Source organism: Tympanuchus pallidicinctus, unplaced genomic scaffold (genome assembly GCF_026119805.1).
Source record: "Tympanuchus pallidicinctus isolate F22 unplaced genomic scaffold, pur_lepc_1.0 scaffold16, whole genome shotgun sequence".
Classification (NCBI taxonomy): domain Eukaryota; kingdom Metazoa; phylum Chordata; class Aves; order Galliformes; family Phasianidae; genus Tympanuchus; species Tympanuchus pallidicinctus.
In genome coordinates, this window is record NW_026294679.1 from 16,807,660 (window position 1) to 16,825,756 (window position 18,097).

An 18,097-nucleotide genomic window follows, 5' to 3' on the forward strand; every position below is an offset into this window, starting at 1 on the left:
ACGTAGGTCACAGTCTGTTGATTTTTTATTTAGAGATCTTTTCCAAATCAAAACTGGTAAGCAACATCATAGTGCAACGATCATTTTGGCAGTCACAGTCTAAACTGCCAGGGTGAAACATACAATCCCTAAATTCTACTAGACAATGGTTGTTCTTTTGAGTTTCCTCTGCTAATCTGAAATATCCTCATTTGCTGTGCTTTGTTCCACATTTAGTATGTCTCAATTTTATTACCCTACTTGGGAGGTAGAGTAGATGGAAAAGTTGCATATAAGTTGAAGACTCCAAGTTTGAATTATTCCTTTCAGAAAGGAGAAAATAAAGATGGAGGTGATTGTGAGATGCCAGCTAGTCCATCATTTGATCTAAAGGTTGGATTAACTCAGTCTGACTTTACCCGACTCAGTGTGTTACAGGCTGGTCTCGCCTGTTCTCAAAAACTCAAAGCGATAGGATTCCATATTCTCCTCACAGCCCTAATCACTCCATGCCATTGCTCCAACTCATGAATCTCAAACATCCCCTCTCAGAGCTGCCTCAACTCTTTCAGCAAATTGGCAGCTATTGTGTATTGCACATTCTGCTCAGAGGCTAAACAAAGCAACATGCTCTACTGACTGCAACAACAGGTAGGGCAAGAACCCTACCTCTCCTGCCATCATATTATGTTAACTTTCTTGCTCTTCATCAACATTGCTGTTTTCTTTGCCCAACCCTCAGAGGCTTTTCAATCTTTGACTGCCCAGTCAGATATGAAGCCTTTGTTATGCTTCTACCTGAGAGCTGCACAGGTTCTTTATTTCAGTAAATAACACAAGTCTGTGCAGTCAAACTTCTCCTTGCTGTGCAAAACCTGGGACTCTCGTACATCAAACACCAGGGGATCAAACAATTGTAAAGTATCCTGAGTTGGAAGGGGTGCACAAAGATCATATACTGCATCTCCTGGCTCCACACAGGACCACCCATAATTCAAATCATATTTCTAAGAGTGCTGTCCAAATGCTTCTTGAACTCTGGTTAAAATCCAGCAGCAATATTTCACAATAAGAAAGTGAATAAGAACACAACAGTGCATTATGGCTCTGTACGTAGAGAAACTCGCGAAATGAGATCTTCTTTGGTTTTTTTTTGTTTTGTTTTGTTTTTTAACTTCATCTTCTGTGCTGGCACTGGACATATTTGACAGCAGATACATTACACAGTTAATTACAGCTCCACGTCTCTGAGAAATTAAACATAGATCCATTTGGATTATCTTCAGGAAAAATGAGACCTCATTCCACTGCACTCATCCCAAGATGAGAGGTAATTGAAGAATCCTGGCCTAAGTACTCAGAGAAGCTGCAAGCCAGCTGATATTATTCTATATGGCATCTTCATGCCTGAAATGGTCCTGCCTTGCAAAGTCACTCTGCTCTTACTGAAATTTGTGCCCTTCAAATCCCCCAGGCAAACATAACTACACTCACTTCTACCCCTACTTCTTCCTCACTTACTTTCAAAGATCAGTCAGAGAATAGAAGAGCTCTGTCCTGATAGGGAACCAACTCAAAAGTCCAAATGAGTAAATCACTGTGCACATGATGACAGCAAATGGCAAAGGCCACTTCCATGTATCACTATAAAAAATAACATTAATTGGGATGCTTTGCAATTTCCTGTACAACCCATAATTAGGTTAGATAAGAAACTGGCGATGTCTAAGTGCTATAAATGTCTAAATTAAGTTATTTTGAAAGTGCCCAGCACTTTGACATTTGAGAGTTCAGAGTAATTGGAGTATTGAAATAAAATTGCTTCTGTTATTTAAAAGGTCATTATCTTCTTCGGGTAGATATATGAGGACTATTTTCCACTCTACTGAGCCGTTCTATTTGGTACAATTAGACCTGCTTGAGTAGATTTCTAGTGGGCCTCCTCCCACTTATCACAGACCTAGCATTGCACAGGGAAGGGCCTGTAAATATACAGACCAAATATTGAATATATATTTAGCTCATAATCGGGCTCTGAAGAGCCAAAAGCAGCCCAGAGCTTCAACCCATCAGGAACACCATGTGATGCTACACTCCTTACGACAGCAACTGAGCCCTTGCACAAAGTCAAAAAAATGAGATCACAGGCAGAGGACAGGCAAAAGTTATGGAGCAAATGAGCATTTCACCTTCCCAAACAAACTAACTCCTAGGTTGGCAGCAACCACAGTTATTTCAGTAAAATTACCAGAATCCCTTGTTTATAATGTGCATGGTCTCACTGTCAAAGCAAATAAGTGTCTTTTGCTTGTTCACCAACTGCAACATTCAAAGACAACAACTTACATTACTACGCTTTGCATCATATTTTGGTTATTCCTGTAGTGTCAATAAAATAAGAAGGCAGGGCTTCTTATCAGACCAACAGAAATCAGACAGTATTCAATGCCTCACTGTAACAATTATAAAACTCCTATTCCAGAACCAGGAGGCAGCATGGTCTGTGCAAAAACCAAATGTATGCAATTGAGGCATTTTAGGTTTCACAGTCCCCAATTAGATTAAGCTGGTTTTTAAAGTCATGTAAACATTGTGCTCTTGTATATTTTACTTCTTGGTTTACCTAGAGGGCAGAGTTAAGACTGCACCTTTGTTTTGCATTTTGTCTTCTAATAGGACTGGATTTCTTTTAAAGGTAATTCTCACCCCAAGCTACTTACACTTTGCAAAAGTTGCTTCTGAGATCATCACAATGCTCTAGTGATGTCTGCATCATGCCTCTTACAGAAGCAATGGAGTTATGCTGAAAGCATTTGCTGTGGAATTGCTTTACCTGCTTATTTTCAAAAACATATTCTAGATCTTCCACCCCTACATCCCATTAGCTATTAGAGAAGCTATTATATTCTCCCAGATTAAATATCCTTGAGTATTGGAAAAGGTTGGCTTATAAAGACTTCTGTTCTTAACCTGATGACTCCCATTCATACATACACTCTGGATTTGTTCTGTGATCCACAACTTGATGTCTCTCTGTAGATGTAAGAAAAACAATATAAGGCTCAAGGAGATTAGCCTGCCAAATCCATGCATAGTTAATCTGCACCTTCAAGTGGCCTCTGCTTATGCCTGACAAAGCCAGGTTGCTATCTAGAGGACGTGTACCATTAGTGCTGCTGTGTGGGCAGCAAAGTAGTTTCTGGAGCTGGCTCTGAGAAAGGGAATGTCTACTGCTGGCAAAAACAGGCTAGATGAAAACATAAAGGGAGCAGATAATTAGGAAGCCATCAAAAAGTCCAATAGGTAAATGAAAGCATGGGTAGCAAGCTTTTTCCATGGCTCTTAATTTCCTTTATTATGTTTCAGCAAAGCTATATTCACAATTGAAAGGAGTCCAAATCCTGCTGTGTAACCAAATCACAGCTTACTTTTAAGGAATGCAAGCAGAGAGAGAAAACTTAAAAAGGAGGTGTACCTAATTGTTGAACTCTCTGGCATTTGATCTTTCTCCAGTCCTCAAGAAAGCTGGGCGTGAAAAGAGGGTTATCTGAAATAAAGGTGGTGAATTTTGGCCAACTTCCAAGTGCATGTTTTCACCAAACACAGAAAGGGGGTATTGGAGGTGGTATTGGTATTGGAGTCATCAAGTCATGCACTTGGAAGGTTAGGAAATTTAACCAGGGAGGTCATCTGTGTAGACATAATGCAGCCTTCCTGAGCTGATCACTAATTACTATAGGTGATTACCTCACTCAAGATGGAGGTTAGGCAGGACATGAGGAAAGGGATCTGTCTTGACACTGGGGAAGCCAGGAAGCTGTTTGCCATAGGAAATCTTGCTCATTCAACAATATAGTTCAGAACACAAGCTGTGAACAAAGCACTGGCCTACAGGAAGACAAAAGATGGTGTATAAGCAAGACAAGTAAACTCTACTCCTGATTCCTCCAAACGATGCTTGCAAGTTTCTAAGCACCAAGATTATGACATACAGCAGTTCTGCACGTTCCTGTTCAGCACAGCACACACACGGCTTCTCTCCTGCAGCACTAAGCAGTCAGTGCAGTGGAAATCACGGAACTCTTGTGGCTCTGGCTGTCCAAGGGTACATATGCAGATATGAACACACAGATCTTCACGGACACAGTGTCCTCTCTATTCATCCAGGCTCCATCCTTATCCAGGCTGTGATGTCCAGGAAGCCACTCTGCCTAACTGGTTTCTCAGGCCTTCCTTTAATAAACTAAGACATATAACTTATTTACCAAAGCAAGACAGGAGAAGTGAGGGGGAATTATCAGCAATATATATATCAGCAATAGTTCCCTCAAATTTGCTAATAAAATGTTAAGGAGCTTGATTTTTCTCACTTCCTCCATTTCAACTAGGAACATATATCACATTTGCATTTGTTATATTATGGCCTCAGCTTTCTTACAATACAAAAATCCACTTCTACCACAAAGAATGATTATGAAATTAAGTAGTGATACTGACAGTCAAGGTAACATCACGACATGTCCAAGAAAGAAGGCAGGAGGGGGAAAATAATGCAGATTCAGGAGGGAGGAATGTCAAGAAGAGACTTGTAATGTTGGTAAGAACAAAGATTCTGCTACAAATTCGGTTAACAACAGTTTGAATATTCAGTAGTTTTTGATGTCGTGATAGTAAAATTAGAATTGGTTCATTTTACTAAGCTACATTGCTCTTCAGCACAAATCAAGAATACTTTATTTGCAAGCGTTTATTTGTGAACAACAAAGTATTATGTTAAATTCAGTATTTAAAATAACATTTAAAATACAGAAATTTTCCAAGGACAAATACCATAAATTCTTGTTATCTGTATGTCTGTCAGTGTCTTTCCCACAGCTTTGGAGTCCATTATTTGATTTGAAGAAAGCTGACTGCGCTCTCACTCCAACGATTCCTTTGAGATTCAGTCCCCAGACATATGCTTCTGATGTCTCTGACTCTTTCATGCTCTTTTCTCTCCATTCAAAAGGCTGAAAACATGAGTTCCTGATAAGTCCTTCCTACCCATCCACAGACCAGCAGCAGATTCTTCCCCATTCATCACCAACTAGAATTTTGGAGGAATTTCTTGAAAAAGAAAAGAGAAAAAATATTTAAGAATAAGAAGTAAATACGATAAGGCATTCTCCTCGATGTGCAGCAATTAGGAGAATGCAACAGGCAGGGCAGCAAGTAATCTCTCATGTTAACAATGATCTGGACTGGATAAAAGACTGAACTTAGAAATAGATTCACATTTTCCTGAATTTCAGAGGGTTATTTGTAATTGATCAATCCAGATCTGGTGCTTTTAACCTCCTCTAATCCGAAGAATCTGTAATTGTTAACTAAATCACCTGAGCAGCTTCAGAATTCAGACTTGTCAGCATACTGAAAGCTTTGCTGCACGCAGAGTCAGCAACACCTTCCCACTTTCCATGCATATAAGTATCACACGAAGAACTCTAGCTCTCAGTATAGAAAATACAGGGATCATTTTAGCAATCATCAAAATGCCAGCATGTCTGGAGATGAAGAGAGCAGCTGTTTTACAGAACATTGCAACAACATGGGGTAGAAGATAGCAACAAATATTACACCAGATGACACTGCAAGAGGGGGATTGAATAAACTAAAATATTGCTGGCTGTGCAAGCTGAGTTTAACTGCAAAGTTATCCTTTAGCCAAAAACTTCCATATTACATTTCTTCTCAGGAGCATCTCCAACAATTGCTCGGACAGTGTTTTTCCTGTGGTATAGAGACAGCATAGCATCCACTAATCTCTCCAACTATTCTACTCAAAAGATGCTGCTTCTTCTGGGCTTTCTCCTCTCTGACCATTGCCAGTCCCAACACCCTTCATGTAACGCTGCTAGCCAGGCCACCTCCTAGAATGACTGAATTCGGCAAAGAATTTGAATGAAATTTAAAAAGCAAACCCCAAACAAAAACTCATAAACAGAACAAAAACAAAACACAAAGTTCAGAATAAAATAACCTGAGAATTTAGGACAGAGGCTGACACATTGCCCCCTGCCAGGCATAGGCTACAATGCAAAGGACAGAACCATTACCTGGACACAGCAAGCGCTGTCACTGTTGGGCTGTTCTTACTTGGCTTCCCTGACAAGGCAAGGCTGGGATTCAGTTCCCGAAAGAGAACAAGATGTTTTCCACACTTGTTACCTGTTGTTTGGTTTAAAAAAATAAATATTTAGAAAGTGTCTAGGGGGCAGCATGGAAGGGATTGTTATTATTTACAGTCAGCAAGTTGTTGAGAACAAATATATTCAATCCCAACCTGTGCTGTTGCAAAATAGGCCCATCCCAATTTAATTTGTGGCTATGATAGTTACATGTGCTGACGTGTGGCTGTATCAATTGTGTGCTAAATTGGATTTGTGTATTATTGCTTTCTAAATTGCATGCCTAGTTCAGCAAAATTGTTCATCAGTTTTCACTGGCTCTATGTTTAATAAGATGCCCCACAATACCTTGCTGCCAAGATATAATACAGCTCATAATTGCCTAGTAAAAAGAAATTACATAAAGCCCTGTTATTATCAACTTATCTAAATCTGCTCATAACAGAGCCAATAATTAAATGCTGAGAACATTTCACATACACACACATACATACAGAGACCTAACAACATAATTCAATCATAGTTACTTTAGTCTTCTTAATGACTTGTGTTTTGTATTAATTTTATTTTCTTTAATGTGCAGAATGAGATGTGGGAATACTTGGCCATTTAAAATAATTCTGAAATCATCTGGATACTTTAAGGGAGAATGTCACAGTGCTGATCACTCTTCAGCTCTACAATAAGGAATGCTGCTGCTGCATGCATCTGAGAACATGCTTCCTTACACTTGTGCGAGAACAGGTGTGTGTGCATACACACCAAAAGATGCCTAATTAAAGCATGTTTTCCTTTATGATCCTGCATTAAAAAGGCACAAACAGAAGCATCTTGCTGTGCTCCCATGGGCAGCTTTTAAGTCCTAGCTTAGAAAATGGGTGAAGAAGATTACTTTTTTAATTTTATTTTTTTTAAAGCAAAAATCTCACTTTGCTGACAGACAAGAACTATGCAATTGTATTTGAGTAAAACTAACATGGAAATATTTACCACAGGGAGTGAAGGACAAGAGTTTAGAAAATTCTTAAAATTAATTAGATGCTTCTACATGGAAAAAGAATCTGCAAAGTGACTGCTGAACGCTACAAGGATTCTGGAAAGTGTTAAAACCTGTTTTTTGACTTGCATCAATCTCTGATTAGAGACTGCAGTGAAACCAAACCAGCCCAGCTTCTGCAGGCAGACTGCCTCACATCTGGCATCTCTAGTGTTCTTGCTCCTTCTCTAGAAGCATCTGGCTCTACCTACTCTCAGAGATGTAACAGAAGGCAAGACGGGCATCTGGTCTGGCATTTTCAATATGCCTCTGTACCTATAAATATTTCTGCATCTCAATCTAAGTATACTTCAGATGCCAAGTTCCACAAACAGCACTTCTGAAGATCTCAGTGGTAATGCCCAATTACTGCATAATATCTTTTTATGCAGATGTTACATCTACAACTACCTTTATGTAAACTGTATGCCTACAACCGAAGCAATAGAGAACATCTAATGAGGTTCAGAGCAAATAAGTGGCATAAATTATACATGTTAACAACACAACTTTTTTTTTTTTTACTTTTTTTTTTCTTTTTTTTTTTTTTTAATGAAATGTGTTGCAAACAGAAGCAAGCTGTGCTATTAGGACATCCCTGTAAAGCTCCCTGGCAGGCTTCAGTTCCTGTGTTTGTTAGAACACAAAAGTGAGCCTGAGTTGTTTTTAATACCAGCCAGTGCTGTAGCACTATCACCTTGTACATCTCGGCTCTGTAAGAACTACAGGGCATCGGCTTGGCACTGCTTTCAATATACAGCACCATGCTGCTGGAATCCAACTGGTTTGGAGGAACTCTGACCTCATTTAAGGCAGCACAGACAACAACCTGCCTGCTTTGATGTCTCAGCACACTTTAGTACAGGCTACCAGCAGATATGCTAACGAAGTGGGATTTATGGCACTAGGATACTTCATTAGTTTCATAGGTTTATGCAGAAAGGTGGCCTGTCAAGCTTAATGGAACCTATGAAGAACCTATCAGCTTCATCCGCATCAGATTTGTCCATGAGACTAGTGGCTGAGAGCCCTTCTGTCCCTCTAAGGCATGGCAGTGACTACCCACTACTGTTGCTGGTTACAGTCACACTGTATCAGTGCCTGAACCCTCTCAGTCACGCCACTTTGCTCTCACACCCTCCTCTTTCTCAGAATAAAACAAGGGCTGCAGTAAGTCAGCCTGAAGTTCACAGCCCACTATGGTCATACCTGGGCTGCTTGCCTCTCCCACAGTTCCTCTCTGCGAGCTCAGGCCAGCAGCTTGCTCTGGGCCAGTGGTGTATTCAGTCTTCCACAGCTGTGCCAGCAAAGAGGAGAAAAGGAGAAGAAAGAAAAAACACAACAGATTGTAACAGAACAATCACATGGGAGACAGGGCTGTTTTCTTCCTAGTAAGGGGTGAAAATCGGACTTTATGATCTGAGCAGGATTTGGCATGGTTCTCCCCTCCACTGTGTTACAGTGTGTCACACTGGAGAAAGGTATGGGGGGAGCTGGCAGGGTTTCCAAACAAGGCAGTAGCCATGATCCCAGTCATCCAGGAAGCTCTCTCACCAGACTGGAGGCAGAACCAGAAAAACCTTCTGCTCCTGAGAACATGATGTAATAAACTGAGCTGTGAACAAACTCTCAGAAACTATGGATCCCGAAGGGTTCTGCAGTACTGACTTATGCAAAAGTGAATCTCAGTGCTTTTCTCACCAGCACATCTATGTCTCCATTTATGAAACAAAGGCAGTGCATATTGATTTTTTTTTTTTTTTAGGCAACGCATTGACACCCACTAGCAAGTGCTACAGAAGTGCCAGGCACTACATTTTCCCTGTGAGGAACTGTTTTTCCTAGAAACACAAACATATTTCTGATGGGCAATAACAGTTTTGCTTTCAAAAACAAACCAGATTGAAAAGTGTATTTTCAAAACTCTTCCCAAATGACAGACACTCCTCATCGAGGAGGACACAACCTGATAAGAAGGAAGTCTTTACTCCAGTTTTCAGTTTTTTTCCCTTGTGCTGCCCTGTTCAGAAAGTGGCATGGGCTTTTAGTAGCTCTGTCTCTCCATTCAGGTTTACATTGAATTAGGATTCCCCTTTTTCTCACTCCCGGCCACCTACCCTGACCACTCCATCTGTACTTCCTGTGATGACAATGCTGCGTGTATCCCAGTCCATCACTTCAGCAAAGCAGCAGCAAGCAATGCAGCTCTTGGGGCTGCAGGTGGTGTTAACACTCACAAGAGGCTGGCCATTGACTGTCCATAGGTGGAGGTAAGATCCAGCACAGGAGGCAATATCACCCTGTAACATAACAAAAGGCAATGTTTTCAAGATCCTACACTCATTCTTCTCAAAGGAGGGCAGAGCTAATGGATTTAGAAAGATGCAAATCAGCAGTAAACTTTTGGTTCAAGGTGGAGAGGCCTTCACATATTCAACAGAAACCATTTAGTAACTTGGGCTAGAATTGCAATGCCCATTCGTAAAATAAAAGACACTGGGTGACACTTTGAATGACATTTCCTTTTACAAAATAGTTTGAGGCTATCAAATATCCACAGAACATCACACCCTGCAGTCTACTTCCACCCTCCTGTAGTCTTGCTGGTTCTAAGCACTTAATTACTTGGCACTTTTTATTCAAACTATCTCAGCATCTCTTTCCTTCACATCCTCCTAAGTATGCAAGCCTCAATACTTGTTTTTCTAGTTTTGTGCTCTTGACTTGCCAAAGTGATCTTAGCTCCAACTGTTGATAAAAATGCACAGACATGTCAGATACAGATCACCTGATGCTGTGTCAGAAAAAAGAAAAAAAAAAAAAAAAGGAAAAAAGCAATGCCTTGTTTCATGCTAAACACAAAAACAACCTTGAGATCCATTTCCTACAACTGGGCAGGGTGGGACCAAAGCAGGTTCTCAGTACCATTCTGCAGTCCTGGGCACAAAACACAGCCAGGCAGCCTACAGACTGCACAGGGTTACAGCACAGCGGGCTGTACCAAGATAAGTCTGTTACCTTTATGTAAGGCAATCGAATCCTCTCCTTACCCATCAAGAAAGAATTTTTGAACATGACAAAGGATTCAAAGAATCATAGAAAAAGAGGTAAACAAAGAAAAGAGTACAGAAAGCTAACTGCTATGTTCTGCCCTTACCTTTTAGTCAGCACATAGCCCTGCAGAGCATCAGCTGATCCCCAGCTACTGCCAGGGACAGCAACTATATGCAGTCAGCACCTAGTGCAGATTCTGGGCCAGAACTAGAGCTTTTAAATTTTACTGATATACAAATAAATGTTCTGTTAAATAAGGACATAGTGCTTACTTCCTTAGCTGTGAAGCCTTTGGTGATTTCACAATCTTCCTCTGCCCCTCACAGGGAGCTTAATGTCATCGCATTTTTGTACTGCTTTGCATTCTAGCAATAACCAGCTCAGCATTCAGTGAGCTGCACATTCAATGCAGAAAACATCTTTGCAATAGTATTTCTCCTATTCTTTCAGTGAAGGTTCATGGTCTGACCATACATAAGGAGCAAATGCACACATAATCCCTTGGAGTAAGTAACTTAGAAAACCAAAAGCCAGTGCTGTACCTTTAAATCTGATCAACAAACTAACTGAAATTCCACCCACATTTTTCACCCTCAATGCATTCTAAGAACTAGTTAAATAGAATAGTACCAGCAAAGTCAATGATTCTGGGAATGGCTGGTGTGCCCTTAAAGCTAGCAGTGCGCATCTGGTTTAAATCAACTAGAATTGTAGAATCCTTAGAATTGGAAGGGATCTTTAAAGGTCATCTAGTTCAGCTCCCCTGCAATGAACAGGGATATCCACAATTAGATCAGGCTGCCCAGTTTACTAATGTTGTACTTCATCTCTGCCTGATTTGAGCACAGAGCTTTTCACACTGGAGGGCAGAATTCTTCAGAATTCTGAAGATAAAACAAAGATAGCATATTTAACACAGAATTACCAGTACTTAAAGAGATTAAATTTCAGCAAACTCATCAGCATGGGAGCACATGATATTCTGAAATTTGTTTCCTACAAATCTTTGTTTCAAAATGTTTTGAATTTTTCAAGAAAAAAAACCTCATTACCAAAATCATAATTCTGTGTCAACTGAAATACTTAATGCAATGTAAGCATTACTTCTATCTTCACTACACTATATAAAGACATAATTTAAACTAAAGTTTCAAAATGAAACATCCTGCTATGCTTTCTCCTTCAAACATAATTTCCCAAGGTTTCTCAAGGTTAAATGAACCTTTCTGCAGGCTATTGTCCAATCAGTTTTATCATTTACAATCCAGTAAGCTGGAGAACTGCTTTTGGCTCCGTCACCACAATGTTCCTGGAACAGACCATCCTATTTTTCAATAGCTCAGATGAAGGGCCACCAGCTCAAACAGCTACAGTTAATGGTAAGTTGATATGTAAGATGAAGAGGACTCCATTATCTTGAGGTCTGAAGCTCATGGCTTTTTTTTTTTTGCCAGCCCACCCAATTGTTTCTGAATGCTTAGTACAATTTTAACTACCATCTCAAGGGATCACCAGCTCAAAGCCAACAGCCACATAATGCTAAGCAAGACCCCTGGGGCTGAGTGCTGAGCTGACACTGAACAGACTAATTAAATCCCATCCTCAATCATTAGCCATCAGACTGTATGGTTAGTAGAACTCTAATATGACACAGGTTAAGTAGAGAATGTCTACTTAGTCTTACTGGTATTAAATAACTTTGCCTCTCTTGGTACAAGCCACAGTGCTAGATGCACGCTCAAATTGTCTGAGCAGCTGAAACCCTGCTCTAGTATACTAAAAGACATATAAAAAACAAATGTACAAGCAACATTCTTGGGAGATAGAAGGTTGGAAAAAAAAAATCCCACCAAGAGTGTTTACAGCTCAAATCCAACACAGAATATTTTCCTATCAGCATGCATGCAGTTACAGCTATGCCCAGACCACAACAAGAATTTTTCCACTGCTGGTAAAGGCAAATCCAGCCATTGCTATCAGCAGCATGCTTCTCAGCTGGTGGTAGCAGGGAAAGCAAAAAGAAAACAACACTGTCACTACAAGGGTGTAAGAAAGTTGTCAGCTGAGGTGGCAGACTGAGGTCCAACAAGTATTAGCTGGCCGCGGTCTGTTCCATGAACGTCAGGAGAAATTAATGGAATAATGGAAGCAACAAGGCTATGGGTGAGCCAGATCATAACTTCACGCTCTGTAAACTAAAAGATTTTTAATCCTGCTGCCTACCTACCCAAAGATGCTTCTGCTTAGCTACTCAGTCTAAGATGTTGCTTTTAGTGCTCCCCTCTCATCATTAAGAAGACTATTAGCAGTCTCAATACAAAGAAAAAAAAATCAATGCATCAGACTCAGGATGTTTTTCTGTTGGGAAGAGTACCCATTAAGTTATCATAAAATGTTCACGGATGCATCAGAAGAAAGATGATAAATGAAGATCTTACTGTTGAATTGTTGATGGCAACAGAAGAGAGACTCGCTCCGTGGGCAGGAAGCTGGGTTATGTACGTCAGATGGTTCAGGTCCCAAATGATGCAGGTTCTGTCATCAGATCCACTCACAATGATGCTGTAGGTCACAGATGCAGCAAGGCAGGTCACTGCCTGAGAGTGCCCGTACAAAGCCTAGTGAGGGAAAAGTAACCAACAAATCAGAGGGTGGCTGAATTATGAGAGAACTGCAATCCTACTGCCATTTACTTAGTTAGAACAAACAATCCAGTCAGACTGTCCAGTCAGATTTCAGAGAACTGAAAATGGTATGAAGCAAAAATCCTGAAGTATCTTACAGAATTATTCTTGTCTACAACTTGTGGTTTACGAAAGTTCAGTCTCCAAAGAGATTAAATGACTTGATCCAAGTTGCCCAGTAACTCAGTGGAACAACTGAACTGGCCTACATTTCTGAGTCTACCACAGTGGTTTGCGTGCAGGAACTAATCATCACCTTTTACTTCAGTCAAGACTGTCTAAAGCAAGTAGAATTTGGACTTGAGAATTATCACTTTTCAAAATTTAGAAATCATTTTAAAATAAAACTTATCAAATGTTTCTTTCTCTTTTACCGAACAAGCAGTAACATTTTTCCAATTTTAGTTCAGAATAAAAATAGCATTTGTGGGAGAATTTTTGCTTTAAAAAACCATACGCTAACTCCTCTCACATCAATCATTAATCCAGCACATTTTTTTCCGTTTCCCAGGTTTCAAAGTCATACAAAATACCTAGTTTAACTTGAAACAATTTTATAACAAATGCATAAGTAAATTGCATTTTAGGCAATTTAATGTCACAGAAATCATAGACAGAAATATGCTAACGACAGTTGTGTAATTTGCGGCATTCTCAAGTGACAACATTTCTGCTGCATAATCACCAGTGACATTAAATTCTGTAGGGCAGAGAAAGATTTCCACAACTTTCCTAGAAAGCCTTTCAGGGTTCAATTTTTAACTGCCTTACTGTGAAAAATTAGAGCCACCAGTCTTATTGCTGGTTTTAACAGTAACTGCATACTCCTCACTGACTTTTTCTACATGACATAATTACCAGATCTTCAGGGTCTGTGTCAGAGAGCCACATATCTCAAATGATTTTTGCAAACACATTTCATACTCTTTTCCAGCCTGTGACTGTCAGACTGAAGTCTTGCTGTCTAGCACGTGCTACCAGTTGACAAGGTTATTAGGACAACAGTATTCAAAGTTAACCCACAGGTACAGCTGAGCTGTAGCAGCCTATGATGTACAGAAGGTGTCTTGCAATTGCAAGGGATGAATTTCAGTTTGCAATGTATTCTATTGAAGAGAACCATCAATTTAAAATACTGACAAAAATTGGGTCTTCTCTCCAACAGTGGTCCTCAGACGTTCTCTGCAGTAACTTTGGCTGTAGAACAATCTGTTTACAAAGGGCTGGGATAACCTCATGTCTGTGTTCAAGAACTAGACAGGACCACTGCAGAAAGGGCTAGGATAGGGCAAGATCAGGGGCTCCAAATTTCCCCTCCCTTCCTCAGAAGGATGAAAGGAAGCATACCTACTGTGACAGCATCCATACTGCCAGACAAGCTATGCTTCTGTGCAAATTTTAATCAAGGTTTTTTCATTTTTAACTCAGGAAGACCTCCTGCTTGGTGATAAAGTGTTTTAAATGCAAGCTAAGTGTGGAAAAGAAATATAGATCTGAGCTCAGCTAAAAATCTCAGCTTCAATTCACCAGTGTTTCAGTATGCATTAATGCAAAAAACAGACAAGTGCTGTAGCTCTCTAACATCTCATTATTCCTCTGTGAAGACCGGGGAAAAACTGAGAGGCCTGCGTCCGCAGTAAATTCACTAATATCAACCAAAAAAAAAAAAAGAGGATCAGCTTCACCGCAGGGACGCTCAGTCCATGAAAATTAAACCGGTTTCTGGCCATCTAGCTTAACTGGCTGACATGGGCACAGTTTCTCCACAGCTATCTGTGTTCAGCACCTCCCTGGCAGGTCTGCACAGCAGACAGGGCACAGCTTGCCTGAGGGCTTCTCCAGTCTGGTCGTTCATTTGGCCCAAAAATTCTGGGGGTTTGACTGCATGGGTTGCTCTGCTCTTGAATACTAAGGGAATCAGTAAATTGCATGGATCAATAACTGAGGCTATTATGTTCAATCTTTAGTGTTCCAGAAAACTGTGGAAGCAGCCCCTGCTTGAGAGGAAAAAGAGACTTTTTATGGTGAAACACAGTTTCTGCACTTTACTACATTCCAAACCAGAATGTGTCAGTCCCATGAGACAACTGATAAGTGAATAGCATCCACTTTATAGCACATCAGCTTTACTTAAGCAAAGCTCACTCTCTCAGGAAAGATGATACCATTCTTTTGCTCAGGAAAAAAAAAAAAAGAAAGAAAAAGAAAAAAAATAGCCCCTACAAAACACTGAATGACATGAAAGCAGCATGTAATTCACTGGAAGTCATTTAGTACAAATTTACATCTGTGCCAGTCATCAAAAACCAAAACCTCTGCAAGTAAAGAAAAAGAAAAAAAATAGATACAACATTTGTCACTGAATGACCTCATGCCTTTTAATGGACTAATGGGTAGTATCAGTTTAATCACAGTGGAACACATCAGCAAAGCTGATTCTGAATTTCCTTTAACAAAAGTGAAAGGCATTGTACTGAAGATAAAACAGAGCCTCTTCAATGAGTTGCTTGAAACTCAAGCAGATCCCCAGATTGGTATCATTTTGATGGTTATGAAGATTACTGCTTACATTTTCTCTACTGTTATTTCTTCCTTTTCTATGTCCATCTCTTGTTTTAGAATATTAAGCAGGGTGATTAAAAGGTCATCACTGAAGACCTTGTCTCCTATTTTTAACATAAATCTCAGAAACAAAAAAAAGGGTACTCTGAACTGTTTCCCTTCTAATTTCAATATCCCAATATTTCAGATAAATGAAGGTCTTGAAGCTTCTCTGGCCTCCTAATGGGAATTGATGTTCTCATGTTATTTAATACAAATAAAAAGTTTTTGGAATAAAAAGCACCAAAACATCTCCTGAATATCCCTCCAAAGCATTTGAACAGAAGTGTCACATCTGGAGCATTCAATGCACAGTTTATTAATTCAGTTGAGAATGGCAGAGAGGTTTCTGTCTCTTGAATACTTAGGGAAAAGAGGTGATAGGCTGCCTTTTGGATATGGTAGTACTCCATATTTTCTTGTAAAGTTGAGAACTCTCCATAGCTAAATTGCACAAATCTTGCATGAGAATTCACTTTCACAAATAAAATTGCAGTTATATGGTCACTGGGTGACCAGAGTTGAGTTCGAAATCAACGAACATCAAACAACTGTGGAGAGTGAGGTCACAAACTATATACTTGTAGGGATCCATCTCTACCTCATGGAGTAAATTCTGAATTTAGGTTGAGAGAGAAGTATCGATTCTTTTGCCTACTCAAGTGTTCACCTCCATCAGGTATGTTCACAGGGTGTTTTGGGAGGCACACTGCTCTAGCAGTACAAGTGAAGACAGGAGATGCTTTATTATCCCCTTCTTTTTATCATCATAAACTTTGGAAATGCTGTCAAAGCAAACAAGCAAAAAAAAAAAAAAAGAAAAAAAAAAAAGAAACCAACAAGCAAACATAATACGTAACAATCAGGTATAGGTATAAAGCATATAATCAGCTCCTGGCCTAACTGCAGGTTTTCACATTATACTGAAGACCATCACCTTTTTCTGTCCTTCTGTTTCACTGTAGCATGTTTTCTCTTTCACTCATCAGACAGAAAGAAAGTTATCTTTTGGTTTTTTTTTTTTTTTTTTAATTTCTTTAATAAAAGTCTCTCACCTGTCTCAAGCTTAGATGTTTCACTTTGTCCTTGACTAAAGAAAGTTCCCAGACACACACAACTGAGCTTGTTCCAGATGTGATTACAGTAGTTGCTGAAGGACACACAGCACAGAGGCATTTTCCCCAGTCTGCCATGCACTCAAACGTAGTCATGTTCTGTATGAGAAAGCAGCTGTCAGGCAAATACTCATATGGTGATACCATGCATTTATTACATGCAAATTTCATTTTCTGAACTCAGTCTCCTTGGTCTTCAAACCCAGGAAAGAAAAGCTCATCTTATCCCACACCTGTGTTAATATACAATTGCAATTTATGTACAAGGGCTCATCCAAAAATAACACCTCCTGTTTTATTCTGTTGGCACGCAATGTCAGATGTGCATGTTGGTGCTATGACAGTAGATGAACCTTCCTACCAATATTCCATTCCATTTTGGTGCCATGTGACAGATGGCAGAAGAGAGGCAATCTGACAGAATAGCATCTGACACGGAAGCATGAATGAAGCAAAATTTTGGAACAGAATTCTTCCATGCAGAAAAAACATGTACCCATTTACAGTCATAAAGCTTGCTGAATGTTTATGGAGACCAAACAGTGGATGTCAGCAGAGTCAGGCAGTGGGAGGTGCATTTCAACAGTGGTGAAAGTGACAGTGGTAACCTCTGCTGGTACAGATTTTGAGTGCAGCAGGCAGATTCTTGTTTTCATCACCACTAATGGTGGTGATCATATTGTAAAATAATGTTTTGTAGAGAGAAGTTGCTTTATCTATTAATTCAGTGTCCCAGGACACCAGAATTCCATCCCCTCACATTACAGACTTCCTACATGACCTCAAGCAAGTTCATTCTGCTACCATATAGTGACTACGTGCAAGCATTCAGTGTCAATTAAGAACAAAGCTCAGGTTGTTATGGCCACCACTAATATTGGAACTTACAGAAAAATCTTTGTGATTTCATAGGGCACAGAAAGCAAAGTAAATCTCTGGTTTTTTTCATGTCCAATGACTGTGGATATGTCTGTAAAAACATAACCATGTGACATGCAGTAATAGCCAAGCTGAACAACATACCCCACTGTTTTGGTATCCAAGCTAACATTTGTGTCTTAGCATATCATAATATTGTCCCAAAGACACCCCAAATCAGTGTGTTAGTAGCAGAGAAAAGCTGAATCTGCCCAGTGCCCTGGTCAGTAGTGTGGTGACACAGACTCTTGATTTTTAACAGAAGCAGCATTACATTGAATGAATGCACTGGACTAAGCTTGGAAGTCAGAGGGGAATTGGCAGATGGTCCTATCTATATCCAGCAGAAAGTTCCGCACAATGAAATTTCTAATCAGAGGCTAGGAGACTTTGTTTTGTCCTTAAAACCTATGAAATGAGGTTTCTCCTTGATATGATAGACAGCACAATCACTTGAAGGAAAGCTTGAGATCATTTAGAGGGGAAATATCACATTTTTCAGCAGAGGAATGATTTTGTACTCCACTGGAATAACCAATTTGA

General features: G+C 39.8%; 1 protein-coding gene across 8 annotated transcripts in view; it reads right to left on the reverse strand.

The window, feature by feature from the left end:
* Window positions 1-4,690: 4,690 nt before the first annotated feature.
* WDFY4 (WDFY family member 4) overlaps window positions 4,691-18,097 on the reverse strand; it is a 133,850-nt gene continuing 120,443 nt past the window's right edge. For all 8 annotated transcript variants that reach the window (XM_052677693.1, XM_052677694.1, XM_052677696.1 and 5 more), the window contains 6 exons: window positions 16,577-16,735; window positions 12,675-12,854; window positions 9,300-9,482; window positions 8,392-8,479; window positions 6,075-6,186; window positions 4,691-5,085 (listed from right to left, as the gene is read on the reverse strand). In XM_052677693.1, coding sequence (XP_052533653.1) covers window positions 5,019-5,085; window positions 6,075-6,186; window positions 8,392-8,479; window positions 9,300-9,482; window positions 12,675-12,854; window positions 16,577-16,735 — 789 coding nt within the window. In that variant the 3' untranslated portion in view covers window positions 4,691-5,018. The remainder of the gene's footprint in view (window positions 5,086-6,074; window positions 6,187-8,391; window positions 8,480-9,299; window positions 9,483-12,674; window positions 12,855-16,576; window positions 16,736-18,097) is intronic.